The sequence below is a fragment of the Haliotis rubra genome, unplaced genomic scaffold, assembly GCF_003918875.1.
Source record: "Haliotis rubra isolate DU_JTF1 unplaced genomic scaffold, ASM391887v1 Scf4, whole genome shotgun sequence".
Lineage (NCBI taxonomy): Eukaryota > Metazoa > Mollusca > Gastropoda > Lepetellida > Haliotidae > Haliotis > Haliotis rubra.
In genome coordinates, this window is record NW_025767079.1 from 7055552 (window position 1) to 7072850 (window position 17299).

The following is a 17299-nucleotide window of genomic DNA, read 5'->3' on the forward strand; positions in this document are numbered from 1 at the left end:
CCTATGTATCCTGCTTGTGAGCGTGATGCTTCAAAGCAACGTATGTATTCTACTCAAACGAATTTAAAGATTCCTCTTTCATGTTACTATTGCAGTTAATCGACTGAGTATGTTCTTGCACTGTCTGCACCGGAGACATTGTTTATTCTATGTGCTACTTGTGCATGCTCAGAAACAAGACAAAACTAATATGAATTCCGTATTAATTTTATTGGTCATAGGGGTGGTGGGTAGCCAAGTGGCTATCGCGTTCACTTGTCTCACCGAAGAACCGGGTTTGATTCCCTTCATTGTTACAATGTGTGAAGCCAATATCTGGTGTCCCCACCATGATGGATTGTTGCAAGAACGTGGTGTTAAAGCTTAGTAAACTGCTATTGGTATTAGATCAATAGCAATGAAAAACAAAAACACCACCAGCAACAGACCCCCCGACGACCCACTATAAGTCAATACCGTTGGCTTTATAATATTCGTAGTGAGTGAGTGAGTTTAGTTTTACGCCGCACTCAGCAATATTCCATCTATATGGCAGTCTGTAAATAATGGAGTCTGGACCAGACAATCAAGTGATCCAGCGTGTCTGACCACCCGATGCCGTGAGTCGCCTCTTACGACAAGCATGGGTTACCAAAGATCAATTCTAACCCTGACCTTCACGGGTTAATATTCGTAGCCCAGTAGTAGTATACGTTAGACGCATGTGAATGTCCCTAACTGACCAAACAAGTGACCTGAAATGCGAAGCCTACCTCGGGTACACGGTAAATAAAATGCACAAATATTTAATTTCTATGTATATTGTGACTCAATGCTGTAAAATCACAGCGAATCGTTCTGCTTCTGTATATTGAGTCAATGGTATCCATGGTATTTATGGTATTCACTGTATCAATTGTATGCAAGGTATTCACGCCATTCATGGTATTCACGGTATCCAAGGCATTCATGGTATTCACTCCATTCATTGAATTCAAGCCGTAGATGACAAAAATCATTTTTGACATGGAAGTAGCTTTAGTGTTTTTATGGCTTCAACATGAGCTTGTTCAAATTGCTATACTCATAGTATTTACTAACGCACCAGTATGAATGCATGCCACGTTTTTAACCTTGAATATTGACTGGATGTATCATGTCACGGTATATAGCCGTGCGTGACACGATCGCAGAATCGGATGTTTATTGACTTTGAAATAGACACTCAGTAGACATGAAATCCGTCATCCAGACAATTTGAAGCATAAACTGTGCGTAAGAAATCAAACAAAATCAAACTCCTTTAATAAAACCATGCTCTTTGTAAATTGCGTTTATTTTCACAAATGTGATGAAACGTTTCATTGATGGTACATGATGCAAGCCTCAGAACTTATTTTCAAATAGAAATAGGCATTTATCATAAAAGGCTTGAGCTCTTTGTATTCAAGCTGAAAATATCTAAGGATCTTCGACCTTTAATATGGAAAATATCTACTTTGATGGTAGAAGGAGCTCACAGGCACTGTCGTTTGAGGCTTTGCAATTCGCTGTGTATACTTGCGTCCCTTGCCGTGCCAGGATCCTGTTACCATGGTTTCGAAAACCTGTTAACGCTGATTATGTTTGTAGGTTATCAGCATCTAATTAACCTTAAAAAGTCCGCAGGCCTGGATCCAGTTGAGGTTTGGTCAACTGTGATTGCAATGAAAAACAAAAACACGAAGTTAAACCCGAACATAAACTCACTTTAATCTTACACGTCATGATGAGATTAGGTATTTGTATTTCAATGTATACATTTTTCACCGGAGTCATACGAATCACCCTACATGGGTACTATGTGTGCAGACCGCCTCCGAGGTGTAGTGGTTAGAGCTTCCGCCCGGAGAGCGGAAGGTCGCGGGTTCGATCCCCGACCGCGTCATACCAAAAGACGTTAAAATATGGTACTTGTTGGTCCCTGCCTGGCGCTCGGCATTAATGGGTACAACAAGGACTGGTCGGCTCGGAGTCAGTATAATGTGTCTGAGTGGGGTATTCATGCTTCACTGCGGCGTGGTATCTCAGTGGTCTAGCACTATAAAACCAGCTTCAGTCTGGGCTAGTACAAGCAGCCGCACATACACATACACACGCATGCACGTCGTCATATGAGCGAAATATTCTCAAGCACGACGTTAAACCCAATTTCACCTCACCTCACCTCACTATGTGTGAAGCCGATTTCTGGTGTCGCCCGCCGTGATATTGCTGGAATATTGCTAAAAGCGGCGTAAAACTAAACTCACTCACTCATATGTATCATTGAATGAGTCTATCACAACAACGTGTAGGTATACGTCACCTGTACCCAATCTAAACGTCAATGAATATAATATAGTCAATCAATCAATGAAACAGTCAATCACAGGATTGACAGTTTAATGAGATCCAGTATCAGTCATAACCGGCCACCCTTACACTACACAGGCTGCGACTGATATACAATCCAATAAAACCATTATCAAGTGGAAGATTAAATCCATTTATTGAAGTGAAAAACAACTGATTGCCAAAAGGATTTTTTACTAACCTCACTATAAAGACTCACTTTCAGTACATGCCCTTGCGCACCAAAGAACTCAATTAGTCGAAGGATTTAATGATAACTTTGATTGAACATTTCTAGGTAAATTTGCAATCAAAGAGGACACACATCCGACCGATATTTTCATCTTGATTATTTACAGTAGCTAAGACGAAAGTGATAAAGTATGCATGATATATAAATAAAATATGAACATTTATTTATTGACTTCCCATGTGGAAGGATCTGAACCTCGAGATAATAGCTCGAGAGGACGTCCTTCAAGAGTATGACATTACAGAAGGCTTTGCAAGTGATGGCTTTTATCAATGTAGTGATTAAGCAGTTTCCCTTTTAGTCTGAAGACCGTGTCAGCAATAAAAATCCTTTTCTGAAAAGTGTCTTTATGTTGAGTCTTTTTTCAGCATGCATTGTTAAACAAGCTAATCAATCGAACAAAAAGGCATTTTGATGTTGACTTAATGTATACAAACTCATTTTATGTAAGTGTAGAATAATTTTGTCAGATCTTCTGTGTGTGACCCATAAATTGTCGTCAATTTTATACCTTTCCGTTTGAGAAATACCGTATCTATGCTAGCTCAATAGGTTGGCTACGAGCGATCGTCATTCTTCTTATATTAAATGACTTTAAATAGCACAAGCCCCTGGAAGCATGCTATGGGTCGATTGGCGAGTGGGTGGGTTAATTAGGATGTCATAGCTTTGGGTCAATATTTAAAAGGGCGGTGGGGTAGCCTACTGGTTAAAGCATCCTCTCGTCACGCCGAAGGCCCGGGTTCGATTCCCAAAATGGGTACAATGTGTGAAACCCATTTCTGGCGTCCGGCGCCGTGATATTGCTGGAATATTGCTAAAAGCGGCGTAAAACCACACTCACTCACTCAAATGTTTAAAATATATTTTTCATAACATTGTTTGAAATAAATACTAGAACCGAGGGAATATTGTGAGAGCCGCGATGGACGTGATTCAAATATCCTACGTTTGCGACTGGTTATGACATTTTATACAGGATTGACTCGAAGACTGTCAATGCACCTGAAAATTACCTGCACACATGTTGACAGAAATATTATGCGTAATCAAACCCTTGATAAAGAAAACATATTTAACGTAATTTACCATATAATATTATTCGTGCGTCTCGTGTGTGGACCAGCATACTGAAATATATCACTATTATTCCCATATCATTAATCGCGATGTCAGTAATATTCAGTTGTTAATTAACAGAATTAAAAGTCAGAACATTAAATCCAAGAACCTGCGTGGGTTCGAATCCCGCTGGGCACTCCGGTTTTTCGTCAAATTGTCCATCCAGGAAAGTCAATGATGAAAGAAGTTCCGTCTTTGCGAAGTGATGTTACACGAACAAATCAGAATGTTCTCAGTCATGACAAAGGTCAAATATTGGAGACAGATTTGCACTCAATGGTATCGTATTTGACCAAGTGTTCAGACTTGGAACCACCCTGCCTTCTACACGTGCACCAGGTAGCTGAGTAAGTTACACACATCGATGAACCAACTTAAAACAATGTACGTACAATCTCGCGTCATACTGGGTTATTTTGATAACATTTATCAGCTGGCCTTTGACCCTGTCTGTGCAACTTGCGACACGTCAGTGTCCGTTTTGGCGACACACTTTCGTGATGAGGTTTTCGTATTGTTTAAGCGTTGTTGGTTTATAAGGGACGTCGGAGCCTAATAAAAAAAAGCATGGTTATGTGTCTTTTGTTACTTCGTTTATAGCGGGGCGTTGGCATGGCCTACTGGTTAAACCTTTCGCTCGTCACGCCGAAGGCCCGGGTTCCGATTCCCCACATGGGTACAATGTGTGAAACCCATTTCTGGTGTTCTCCGCTGTAATCTTGCTTGAATATTACTAAAAGCGGCGTAAAACTTAACTGCCTCACACGTTCATAGCTAACACGCTTATTATTAACTAATGGATAGAGCTGACTGTTTTTCTTTCCCAGCCACTTACTGAATATTTTAGTCGAATTGCTTATAACGAATTACGGTCTAGCGGCAACGAACTAAAACTGGCGATCGCTTTGAGTTCGTCATAACCGTACTTACTGTACGAATTAGGGGTGGGACGGGTAAGCCGAATACCCGGGACGGGTGGGTAATGAGTTGGACCCGGGTACCTGCACAATACCCAGACCCATTATGATCATGTGACTAATAGATTAAACAATGAAATATGTTATTCTTTCATGATTAAAAGGTTGTATTGTCTTTGAAGATTAAGACATAATTTACAGTCACTGCTTTTGAATATAATACATGATTAAGATATTGAAAAACTCGAAATTTTAGCCTCCGAACTGAAGAATATATTGCCATTTCTTACAAATTTGATGTCAGGAATTAACGTAACGGGTATCCGCGTAGGGTAGGGTAATAGGGGTGGCGTGCCCGGGTAGAAATTTTGGACCCGTATCAGCCCTAGCACAAATGTTTACATTTGTGACTTACGACAATCACTGGTTTCTTAAAATCAGTTCTTATCTGCACACCCACCTTGTCATAAAGGCTTGTTACTAAGTGGGACCAAATTTCCGCCTTTTATATCCCGTCTGATGGATGTCATAAATTTGCTGAAGAGAGTGAGTGAGTGAGTTTAGTTTTACGCCGCACTCGGCAATATTCCAGCTATATGGCGGCGGTCTGTAAATAATCGAGTCTGGACCAGACAATCCAGTGATCGACAGCATGAGCATCGATCTACGCAATTGGGAACCGATGACATGTGTCAACCAAGCCACCGAGCCTGACCACCCGATCCCGTTAGTCGCCTCTTACAACAAGCATGGGTTACTGAAGGCTCATTCTAACCCTGACCTTCACGGCTTCTGAAGAGAACATTAAAAGCATTGTTTTGACAGGGCTCTGGAACGTCACTGCGGCGTAAAACAACACTCACCCACTCACGATAATAGGCTTGACGATGCAGTATCGCAACTGATCCATATGTTAGGAACATCATAATTAAAACTACTGTCCACAAAACCATGTACCTAGCTTGATTCGATTCACCAAAACGCAACAGCGTTTACGTTATCAGTGAACATACAACGTTGTGTAATGTTCTCAGCAAGAGCGACTCAGGGTGACGAAGATGAGAAGGGCTGGATTCTTCCTGGGGGCGTTAGGGCTTCTGTGTGTCTTCATTAGTTGTGGTAAGTATCAATATATTTCTCCATATATACTCATGCCAAAAATAGTTGTCACCCCCTTCAATTCTTTTAATTGGAGAGGGGTGTGTGGGGTGTGTGTGTGAGGTGTGTCGGGGGTTGGTGGGGTCAGGGGGGGTGACAACCATTATTGGCATGAGTATATATTCAAATATTATATCACCTTATTTGACCGATAAATGACAAGGAACGTGTCACAATGATTACTACTTCCGGGTTTGAACTTAGTTTCTGATAGAAGTTATTCCCGCGTGTTTACTGCGTAAAGAACATTCTTAGTTCCATTGTGTAGGAGACAACTTTGAGTCATATGATGAAACTTGCCAAATTGAGAAGAGTTGGTCAGATTCCCCTTAATTAATATTCGAATTTTGAATAATGGTCTGGTTAACTAGATTACGTACATTAACAATTATGGTTCCACCTTGTTCATGGAGTAAGATCATCATAAAGCAACAGTAAAATATGATGAATTTGAAGAAAAAAGAAAATTTTGATAAATAAATGTATTCATATAAATATAACGGCTATTTTGCCTTTTACGTCCAAATTAATATATTTTGCCGGATAATCGAGACTACATGTAGTTGTTGACGTTTTATTTATATGAGTTATACCATAGTCACATAATCGGCTTTGATAGAGTGCGTTGGTGGACAAAATTTAAAATAGCATCAGTTTTCTTATTTTCAGTTTTATATTTTTTCTCACTATTCCGTGCTCACGTGAGAATTCTATTATTTCGTTGAGCCATCTAGCAATTCCAAAAACCTGAGTTGGAATTTTCTACTTTACACTTAATTCGTCATTTTCAAATATATTTTCATTTTGATGATAATATATGGCCTTCACTGATAACATTACTGATTGTACTTTGCGAACTGAGCAATGACGTCATTAATCTCCTTGATGTGGACTCGAACGTACTCAGGACGATAAAGTCCTAACATTTAATAAGAGATTGCATTGTGTACACTGTCTCTTGAATTCGATAGAGTCCAATCTGTGGACTGGCCTGTGATGTATAATTATTGTCTAAGTGAACAGGAAAACTGATTGCAATGTGTTCATATATAGCTTAACTATATCTAACTGAGTGTTTGTTCAAGACTTTAAATAAAGTGGACTGCGTGCGTGCGTAGATGGTGCATTTATATCGTGCAAAAAATTAATATATGCTAGTGTACGGGTCTTACGAGTCTTAAGGCATATGTATACGTTTAGTTTTACCAGGTATATGCAGTGGCACCGAGTTAATCCTAATCCGTTAATCCTAACCCTCTCCTGATTACTTCTGATAAGACAGAAGACGATCCGGGTTAGAATTGATCTTCAGTAACCCATGATTGTCGTAAGAGGCGACTAACGGGACCTGATGGTCAGACTCACTGACTTGGTTGACACATATCATCGTATCCTAATTGAGTAGATCTAAGCTCATAATGTTGATCACTGGAGTGTCTGGTCCAGACTTGATTATTTATAAACTGCCGCCATATAGCTGTGATATTGTTGAGTGTGGCGTAAAACTAAATGATGAAATTTACAAGGTTTTCATAGCTATGATTCCTTAATTCGGAAACTGGAATGTGCACATGCCGTGATATACCTACTGATTCTAAGCGGCGCCAAACAATATTCACTCATTTCTTAAATGAACAGAAACTTTCATTGAACGAATCGGGTCATATAGAAGGTAGCTTGTATCAGACAGGGCCTCTGCCGAAACAGCATCAACGTAGTGGAAGCTTGTAGTTTGTATTGAAACAGTTTACAGAGGCCTGCCATTTATGGTGCTCACAGTACTCCTTTAAGGGGCAAACAAGGAACAGTCTATTACATCTGTCCAGATAAGCCAGAATAAAATATCCGGACTTACATTATTTAGTTCACAAGCAAACAAGGAACACTCGTTTTATCTCTACCCAGATAAACCAGATTAAAATATGTTTAAAATATTCAAACTGTTTTACTCGGTTCACGATTTTTTAACTTCTAAATGAATATAATAAATAAATACATACGCACTCTATGCTGCAAATTTAATCGATTGCGTACCAAAGTGGTTGCAATGTCTGACAATGGCCAGTTGACATTGTATTCCAAAACGAGTTCCGCCCAGATCAAAGTCATATTTATCACATTGTGAAAACAGTCCCATTTGTTTATGGATGTTATCACTCAGGTGGCTCTTTGGTCCTGGGTAACTCAGTCTATCCTTGTATTTCTAACGACGGTACGGTGGAGGCATGCTGACGTTGGGTAAACATATACTGGGAGATGTATCCGGGTCTACGGCATGAAGTGAGTGGTGGCTATTAGCAATCTCACAGTCCCTTTACTCTCACTGAAGTCGGATAAAACCTATCAATAAGTTTGTGTGGGAAATGAGTCTCCCTGCGCGACATTATATTCTACGGACGTTTTTGTATGTGTCGTTCATTGCAACCTAGCTGTTCGCCTTGGATGTATCAAAACGATTTAAGATGGCGTGCTATTCAACTGTGTTAAATTTCCTTGTTGCCAGACAACCGTATGCTGAATTCACTTTGCATGAGTAAACAAGATGGCCAAATAGAATTTGTCGATTTTACCGACAACAGTATGTCCATATCATGGAGTAAGAGCCTTTTAAATAAAATTCAAGTGAGACAGGTTTTTAAAGTGAAATTGTATGATTAGTAGTGTACATATGGACTAGTCATGCCTGGATTCAATTAAAGTGACTTTTATATATATTTCATCATAAAATAGTTTTAATTAATCTTTATGTGTTTTGAAACAACCTCGTTTGATCCACAGACGAGAAGAATTTTATTGTGGAACTGCAAAGAATGCAAAAAGGAAACAAATCATCCGCGCATACCATTTTCAATTCCCTTCATGGTACACTGTAAGAAGACTCTAAAATTTGAATTTGAATTTGTCACTTCTCAAAAACAGAAAGCGCACAAACTATTCCTTCTCCGTATTTTCTGTGAAATAGCTTTTGTTGGCGGTTACATAGAAGCAGTGGAGCTTAAACGAGTGTTTGGTTTGCAATAGGCATCTACAGACTGGACGTATGCCATTCGGCACTCATCTCACACAGGAGGATACTGACGTCATGTTCCTAGTTTCAGGGAGCCTCTTGTTATCGTGTTAGACGTGTAATCTGGTTTCATACTATAAAGCGGCGGTGTGGTAACCTGGTGGTTAAAGCGTTCGCTCGTCATGCCAAAGACCCTGGTTCGATTCCCCACATGGGTACAATGTGTGAAGCCCATTTCTGATGTCCCCCGTCGTTATGTTGCTGGAATATTGCAAACAGTGGCATAAAACCATATTCACTCACTCACTGACCCAACTGCTGTTTGGTGGAATTCCCTTGCTTCGCTTATGCGACGTGTTCCCGTGTTTTTCATTAATCAGCTGACTTGCCCTTGCATGTGTTTATGACGGGTGGGGAAGACACGCGCCCGATTTTGAGAACCCCTGGTGTCATCACTAGATGACGCTGAGTCTTAAATATCCGTTTTTGATATTGTCAGAATCGTACCATGGACTCATATTTCATATATGTGCGTTGCGTTGAAGGTTATTTGTATCTAGCGCATGTATCTGGGCCAAGGTTCTAGTTGTTTCAAACCCAAACATAATTCTAAATTGAGAACGCCTTCATTTCTAAACGTGCAAACGTTGTATTTGTTCAGTAGTTTTTTATTACTCTCTTACAAAATATAAAAAAAATATGTCGTTCATTTCAAACAAAACTTCAGTGTCGATTGTATGTGCAAAACAAATATATATACTTTAAATAGCAGAAAGAACACCCTTTTCATGGTAAAAAGGTGATACAAAAAATGACAAACACATTTATAAATAGGAGATATTGAATATTCTATTGCCAATTCGTATTTAAACATCTCACTCGTTGCACAATCTGCTCTATTTGAAAGTCGATAAGCGCGATCTTCAGTATCGTTGTCATAGTAATTCTCAATTGTTTGCGTCTTCTTACAATGTTTCATCAATACTGCTCCAGTCTCAAGACGCTGAAAGACTCGTTTATTTATCAATACAGTATATGACTAAAGTCTCTGGATGTATGCATTTAGACTGTCAATAGCTGTTTTAATCATACTCTTTTCGTGTGCAGTGCTATTGCCTTTAACGAAGAGCATCCGTAATTAACAATTAAACGGAATGGCCTCGAGTAATCAAGCTGAAGGCAGTGCCTTTTTATGTTTTATAAAAATACCTTCGTAATAACGGTTGTTTTCCTTAAAATCGTTGTTAATTACCTTTTAAATTCCTACCGTCAATATGTAATGCGGCATCATTAATAATTGCTCATTGATAATATTTACACGAACTAAGTTCAATTATCTCTCATTTAAAAACCTTTACCAGATTCAGGAATTTACAGGTACATATTGAAGGTAATCTAAGTCGTTATTTCCGCGGCTTTCTGAGCGTATATATCTGACTACAACAATTGCCGCTTCTAATGCCGTGACTACTACTACTACTACTACTACTACTACTGCTACTGCTACTGCCACTACTACTACTACTACTACTACTACTACTACTACTACTACTACTACTGCTACTGCTACTGCTACTACTACTACTACTACTACTACTACTACTACTACTACTACTACTACTACTACTACTACTACTGCTACTACTACTACTACTACTACTACTACTACTACTACTACTGCTACTGCGACTAGTACTGCTACCACTACTACTTCTACTTTTGCTGCTGCTGCTACTGCTACTGTTACTACTACTACTGCCATAACAACTACTTCTACTACTACTAATACAAGTACTACTTCTACTACTAATACAACTACTACTACTGGGGCGGTGGATTAGCCTAGTGGTTAAAGCGATTTCTGGTTTGATTCCAACTTGAGTACAATGTGTCAAGGACATAACTGGTGAGCCCCCCCCGTGATATTGTTGGAATACTGCTAAAAGCGGCGTAAAACATGCTCACTGATTCATTCTCTCACAACAACTACTACGACTACTACCGCCACTACTACTACCATCATTACTTCTACTACGACTACTGCTAATAATACTATTACTGCTGCTAGTACTACTATTACTACTACTACCACTGCTACTGCTACTACTACTACTGCTACTACTATTACCGCTGCAGCTACTTCCACTAAAACCACTACTACTGCTACTAAACTAATTTTGTTACTACTCCTACTCCTCCTACAACTGCTATTACGACAGCTGCTACAACCATTACCGCTACTACTACAACAACTGCTACTACAACTTCATCGAAACGGTTGAACAACGACATCGCGGGTACGTCAGGCTCAAGGCTGCAAAGAATCGATATCCCAACGATCTACGAACTGTTTTCAACCGTTTGCGCTTTCAAACGTGTGACGGTGTTGAATGTTGATTCTACTTGTCTTCTAACCATGGCGGATATAGTTGACAAGTACAATACTTTGCTACCCACTGTGAGGATCTAATAGTTGAAACGCGTGATCGGAAGATTCAAACCACTGGTGTGAATCTGCTACGAGAGCAAAAAACATACCTCTTACAACTCGGGCGGAGTTCGTATTGCTTTTAACTCCTTGCGTTTTTATTGGAAATCCACATTTTATAAAATGTAAAACAAACAACATAAATTCTGTATAACAGACATAAGATGGTTTGATAAAAAATAGCATGAGCGTTTATCAATATGACAGAAGTAACAGGCTGTTTCATGAATGTGTGTACACGTGCACATCCAAAGTGTATCGCACTATACACAGTGACACGTGTAGATCCAGGTTATAATTGATCTTCAGTAACCCATGCTTGTCGTAAGAGCCGACAAACGGGATCGGGTGGTCAGGCTCGCTGGCTTGGCTGACACATGTCATCGGTTCCCAAATGCGCAGATCGATGCTCATGCTGTTGATCTATGGATTGTCTGGTCCAGACTCGATTATTTACAGACGGTCGCCATATAGTTGGAATATTGCTGAGTGCGGCGTTAAACAACAAACCAAGAATACACACAGGATAAAAAGGAAATAGTTTCCTCTGAACCTATATGGTCAGTGTCTACCGGAAATGAATAGGGCAAGGACAGATGCATATTAGGTCTTAGGACTATAAAATGTGTGAATGGTTCTAGTAACCTAACGATGTATACTTGTAAAAAAAAGATAAGCGCCGTTCGGTTTTTTTTCGTATTACAATAGTTACTGTGGCATGGTTTGGGGGATAGTTATAGTAATGCGAGACAATATGCTAGTTCTGAAGTACAAAAGAAAGTACACATCTGGGTTTGGGGGATAGTTATAGTAATGCGAGACAATATGCTAGTTCTGAAGTACAAAAGAAAGTACATATCTGGGTTAGGGGGATAGTTATAGTAATGCGAGACAATATGCTAGTTCTGAAGTACAAAAGAAAGTACACATCTGGGTTTGGGGATAGTTATAGTAATGCGAGACAATATGCTAGTTCTGAAGTACAAAAGAAAGTACACATCTGGGTTTGGGGGATAGTTATAGTAATGCGAGACAATATGCTAGTTCTGAAGTACAAAGAAAGTACACATCTGGGTTTGGGGATAGTTATAGTAATGCGAGACAATATGGTAGTTCTGAAGTACAAAAGAAAGTACACATCTGGGTTTGGGGGATAGTTATAGTAATGCGAGACAATATGCTAGTTCTGAAGTACAAAGGAAAGTACACATCTGGGTTTGGGGGATAGTTATAGTAATGCGAGACAATATGGTAGTTCTGAAGTACAAAAGAAAGTACACATCTGGGTTTGGGGGATAGTTATAGTAATGCGAGACAATATGGTAGTTCTGAAGTACAAAAGAAAGTACACATCTGGGTTTGGGGGATAGTTATAGTAATGCGAGACAATATGCTAGTTCTGAAGTACAAAAGAAAGTACACATCTGGGTTTGGGGGATAGTTATAGTAATGCGAGACAATATGCTAGTTCTGAAGTACAAAAGAAAGTACACATCTGGGTTTGGGGGATAGTTATAGTAATGCGAGACAATATGATAGTTCTGAAGTACAAAAGAAAGTACACATCTGGGTTTGGGGGATAGTTATAGTAATGCGAGACAGTTTGCTAGTTCTGAAGTACAAAAGAAAGTACACATCTGGGTTTGGGGATAGTTATAGTAATGCGAGACAATATGCTAGTTCTGAAGTACAAAAAGAGAAAGTACACATCTGGGTTTGGGGATAGTTATAGTAATGCGAGACAATATGCTAGTTCTGAGTAGTACAAAAGAAAGTACACATCTGGGTTTAGGGATAGTTATAGTAATGCGAGACAATTTGGTAGTTCTGAAGTACAAAAGAAAGTACACATCTGGGTTTGGGGGATAGTTATAGTAATGCGAGACAATTTGGTAGTTCTGAAGTACAAAAAAGAAAGTACACATCTGGGTTTGGGGATAGTTATAGTAATGCGAGACAATTTGATAGTTCTGAAGTACAAAAGAAAGTACACATCTGGGTTTGGGGGATAGTTATAGTAATGCGAGACAATATGGTAGTTCTGAAGTACAAAAGAAAGTACACATCTGGGTTTGGGGGATAGTTATAGTAATGCGAGACAATATGGTAGTTCTGAAGTACAAAAGAAAGTACACATCTGGGTTTGGGGGATAGTTATAGTAATGCGAGACAATATGCTAGTTCTGAAGTACAAAAGAAAGTACACATCTGGATTTGGGGGATAGTTATAGTAATGCGAGACAATATGGTACTTCTGAAGTACAAAAGAAAGTACACATCTGGGTTTGGGGGATAGTTATAGTAATGCGAGACAATATGGTAGTTCTGAAGTACAAAAGAAAGTACACATCTGGGTTTGGGGGATAGTTATAGTAATGCGAGACAATATGCTAGTTCTGAAGTACAAAAGAAAGTACACATCTGGGTTTGGGGGATAGTTATAGTAATGCGAGACAATATGCTAGTTCTGAAGTACAAAAGAAAGTACACATCTGGGTTTGGGGGATAGTTATAGTAATGCGAGACAATATGGTAGTTCTGAAGTACAAAAAGAAAGTACACATCTGGGTTTGGGGATAGTTATAGTAATGCGAGACAATATGGTAGTTCTGAAGTACAAAAGAAAGTACACATCTGGGTTTGGGGATAGTTATAGTAATGCGAGACAATTTGGTAGTTCTGAAGTACAAAAGAAAGTACACATCTGGGTTTGGGGGATAGTTATAGTAATGCGAGACAATTTGGTAGTTCTGAAGTACAAAAGAAAGTACACATCTGGGTTTGGGGGATAGTTATAGTAATGCGAGACAATATGCTAGTTCTGAAGTACAAAAGAAAGTACACATCTGGGTTTGGGGGATAGTTATAGTAATGCGAGACAATATGCTAGTTCTGAAGTACGAAAGAAAGTACACATCTGGGTTTGGGGGTATAGTTATAGTAATGCGAGACAATATGGTAGTTCTGAAGTACAAAAGAAAGTACACATCTGGGTTTGGGGGATAGTTATAGTAATGCGAGACAATTTGGTAGTTCTGAAGTACAAAAGAAAGTACACATCTGGGTTTGGGGGATAGTTATAGTAATGCGAGACAATATGCTAGTTCTGAAGTACAAAAGAAAGTACACATCTGGGTTTGGGGATAGTTATAGTAATGCGAGACAATTTGGTAGTTCTGAAGTACAAAAGAAAGTACACATCTGGGTTTGGGGATAGTTATAGTAATGCGAGACAATTTGGTAGTTCTGAAGTACAAAAGAAAGTACACATCTGGGTTTGGGGGATAGTTATAGTAATGCGAGACAATTTGATAGTTCTGAAGTACGAAAGAAAGTACACATCTGGGTTTGCTGGATAGTTATAGTAATGCGAGACAATTTGGTAGTTCTGAAGTACCAAAGAAAGTACACATCTGGGTTTGGGGGATAGTTATAGTAATGCGAGACAATTTGGTAATTCTGAAGTACGAAAGAAAGTACACATCTGGGTTTTGGGGGTTACCTTCCAAAATAATTGCTATTTTGTAATCATTTTGCACTCTCCATCCCCGCCAACGGATATTCGCCGTGGCGTCATCAGCATCAACAGCGTTTGGCCACCGCATCAGCCGGAACACTGTGATGAAGCGACTGTGTGCTGTTGTCATCTGGGCCTGTCGACCTTTCGGGGCATGTCATAAACACGTCAACGTTGTCGACGTTGTGAGCGGAACGAGAGGCGAGGCCAACGTCGTTATTGGGTACAATATATGTGGTGTTTTGGCACCGAATACATAATGTGTGTGACACAAGCCAAACACTTTTCGAAACATTTATTTACATTTTTTTCACAAATAATCCCAAAGCACCTTGTGTAGTTTCTTCTGCACGTCAGTTCATGTTTAGTGTTATATTGGTCTATATTGTCCTCACTAGGTCTCTAGCGCTGACGCTCCTTAATTGGAGTGGTGTCCAGCTACATGCATAGTGTTGAAGATGACACGTGTTACAAAGGAAATAGATTTGAGTACAAATAATTTATGATTGTCTATGGTCGTTACTTCGGGTGAATCGTTTGATCGGTCTACTGATGCATTTTAATTGTTCATTACCCGATAGCAGATTGATTGATTGATTGATTGATTGATTGATTGATTGATTGATTGATTGATTGATTGATTGATTGATTGATTGATTGATTGATTGATTGATTGATTGATTGATTGATTGTTTGTTGTTGTTAACGCCGCACTCAGCAATGTTCCAGCTATTTGGCGGCAGTCTGTAAATAATCGAGTCTGGACCAGACAATCCAGTGATCACGAGCATCATTGCGATACGATGACATGAGCCAACAAGTCAGCGAGTCTGACCACCCGACCCGTCAGTCGCCTCTTACAACAAGCATGGGTTACTGAAGACCAGTTCTTATCCGGATCTTCACTGGTCACCCGAAGGCAGAATTTCAGCGGCAGGCTAAAGTTAGAATTACAATACTAAGTTGGCATTCCAACAGCGTTTAATAGTATCTTTAGATGTAAAACCAGAGATATAAGTTGTCAAAATATCCATACAGAAAAATTGTGGATCGGCATTTAATCAGGAGAAGTTCATGGTATATTCAGACTAATTGTTTCCATGGTTATTCAGGTGAACAATTGGGGCGGTGGGGTAGCCTAGTGGTTAAAGCGTTGGCTCGTCACGCCGAAGACCCGGCCGTTCAAATCCCCACATGGGTACAATGAGTGAAGCCCATTTCTGGTGTCCCCCTCCGTGATGTTGCTGGAATATTGCTAAACGCGGCGTAAAACCAAACTCAGTCAGTCAGTCAGATGAACAATTGTCTTGCCTTTGCACGTGTTTGTGACAGATGACACCTGTTGAAGAGGATATCATTGGTATGACCATTGTTTGGAAGTGATTCCTAAACACATACTTTTGTCGGCATACAGATTTATTCGGCATTGTACAATTCACGCTGTTTTAAGGAATGAGTTTTATGATTGTGGAGACAGGTTTTTGCCGCTTGTTTTTATATTTGTGCATCTCCTCAGCAGCCGACCGGGACATTGTATTGTTTGAAGGTACATGTAATTAAAAAATTACCATCATGTGCTGTTCCAATGTGAAGGACAAGGATTCGTAATTAAGGATCATTTTTCGACAGCATGATTTACGAAATTACGAAATGTTTTATATGTTCATATGATGACAACTTAGTTCATCTTTCTTGGTCGACATATGAATGCCGCACTGTTTCCAAAGACTGGTCTTAAAGTTTTCAGTGAGCATATTTTTATTATCTTAACATATGCCAGCCGTTGTCGGCTGAAACCGGGATTCGAACCCAAAGTTATTCATACTATTAGGCTTCTGGCAAGGCCAAGGGACGGAACTCCGCACAAGGAACTGCGGCGCCGAAGACGACTGGGAGCCTCTTCCCACGCTGACATCCTGAATTCAGCCACACTTGCAGTGTAATAATACTCTGCGGGTGGCAACCATCCTGTCTTTCCCCACGGTACTCATCAATGATGATTGGCAGGAAAGAACATCAAACTTTAAAAAAATCCCCAAAGAACACTTTGCCACTTTCATAACCCAAAAGTTTCGGACAAAACAATACATAACAATAAACCTTTTTTTGCATCGCGTCTGTTACATCAACAGTTTACATCCATTTTAAGAGGATTGGTTTATATTGTTATGAGACAATAGCGATACATATCAATAGTTTAGCGAGTCGTTACATCATAATTGCTGGAACAAGTAGTTTGGTAAAATGGGATTGCTGGACAGGAACGAATAATAGCCAATTTAATATTGTATAAAATATCAGTTTCGTTTTGAATTAAATATCTTTCCAAGCTGAAACGCATTATGTGTCATTTTAATCACATACTCATCCAAAGTTTTCAAAGTGTTTTTTATGTAATATTGCTGTAAAGTGTTAATGTTCCACGTCTTGTGGTATTAATAGATTTAAGGTTATCACAAAGCTGGTGACTCAGATGCCCCTACTG

General features: G+C 39.5%; 1 protein-coding gene across 1 annotated transcript in view; it reads left to right on the plus strand.

Annotated features, from left to right (window-relative positions):
* Positions 1-5639: 5639 nt before the first annotated feature.
* The window catches only part of LOC124287288, a 33810-nt gene continuing 22150 nt past the window's right edge, over positions 5640-17299 (plus strand). Inside the window, exon 1 of the mRNA XM_046723787.1 lies at positions 5640-5763. Within this exon, the coding sequence (XP_046579743.1) occupies positions 5703-5763 (61 nt within the window). The 5' untranslated portion in view covers positions 5640-5702. The remainder of the gene's footprint in view (positions 5764-17299) is intronic.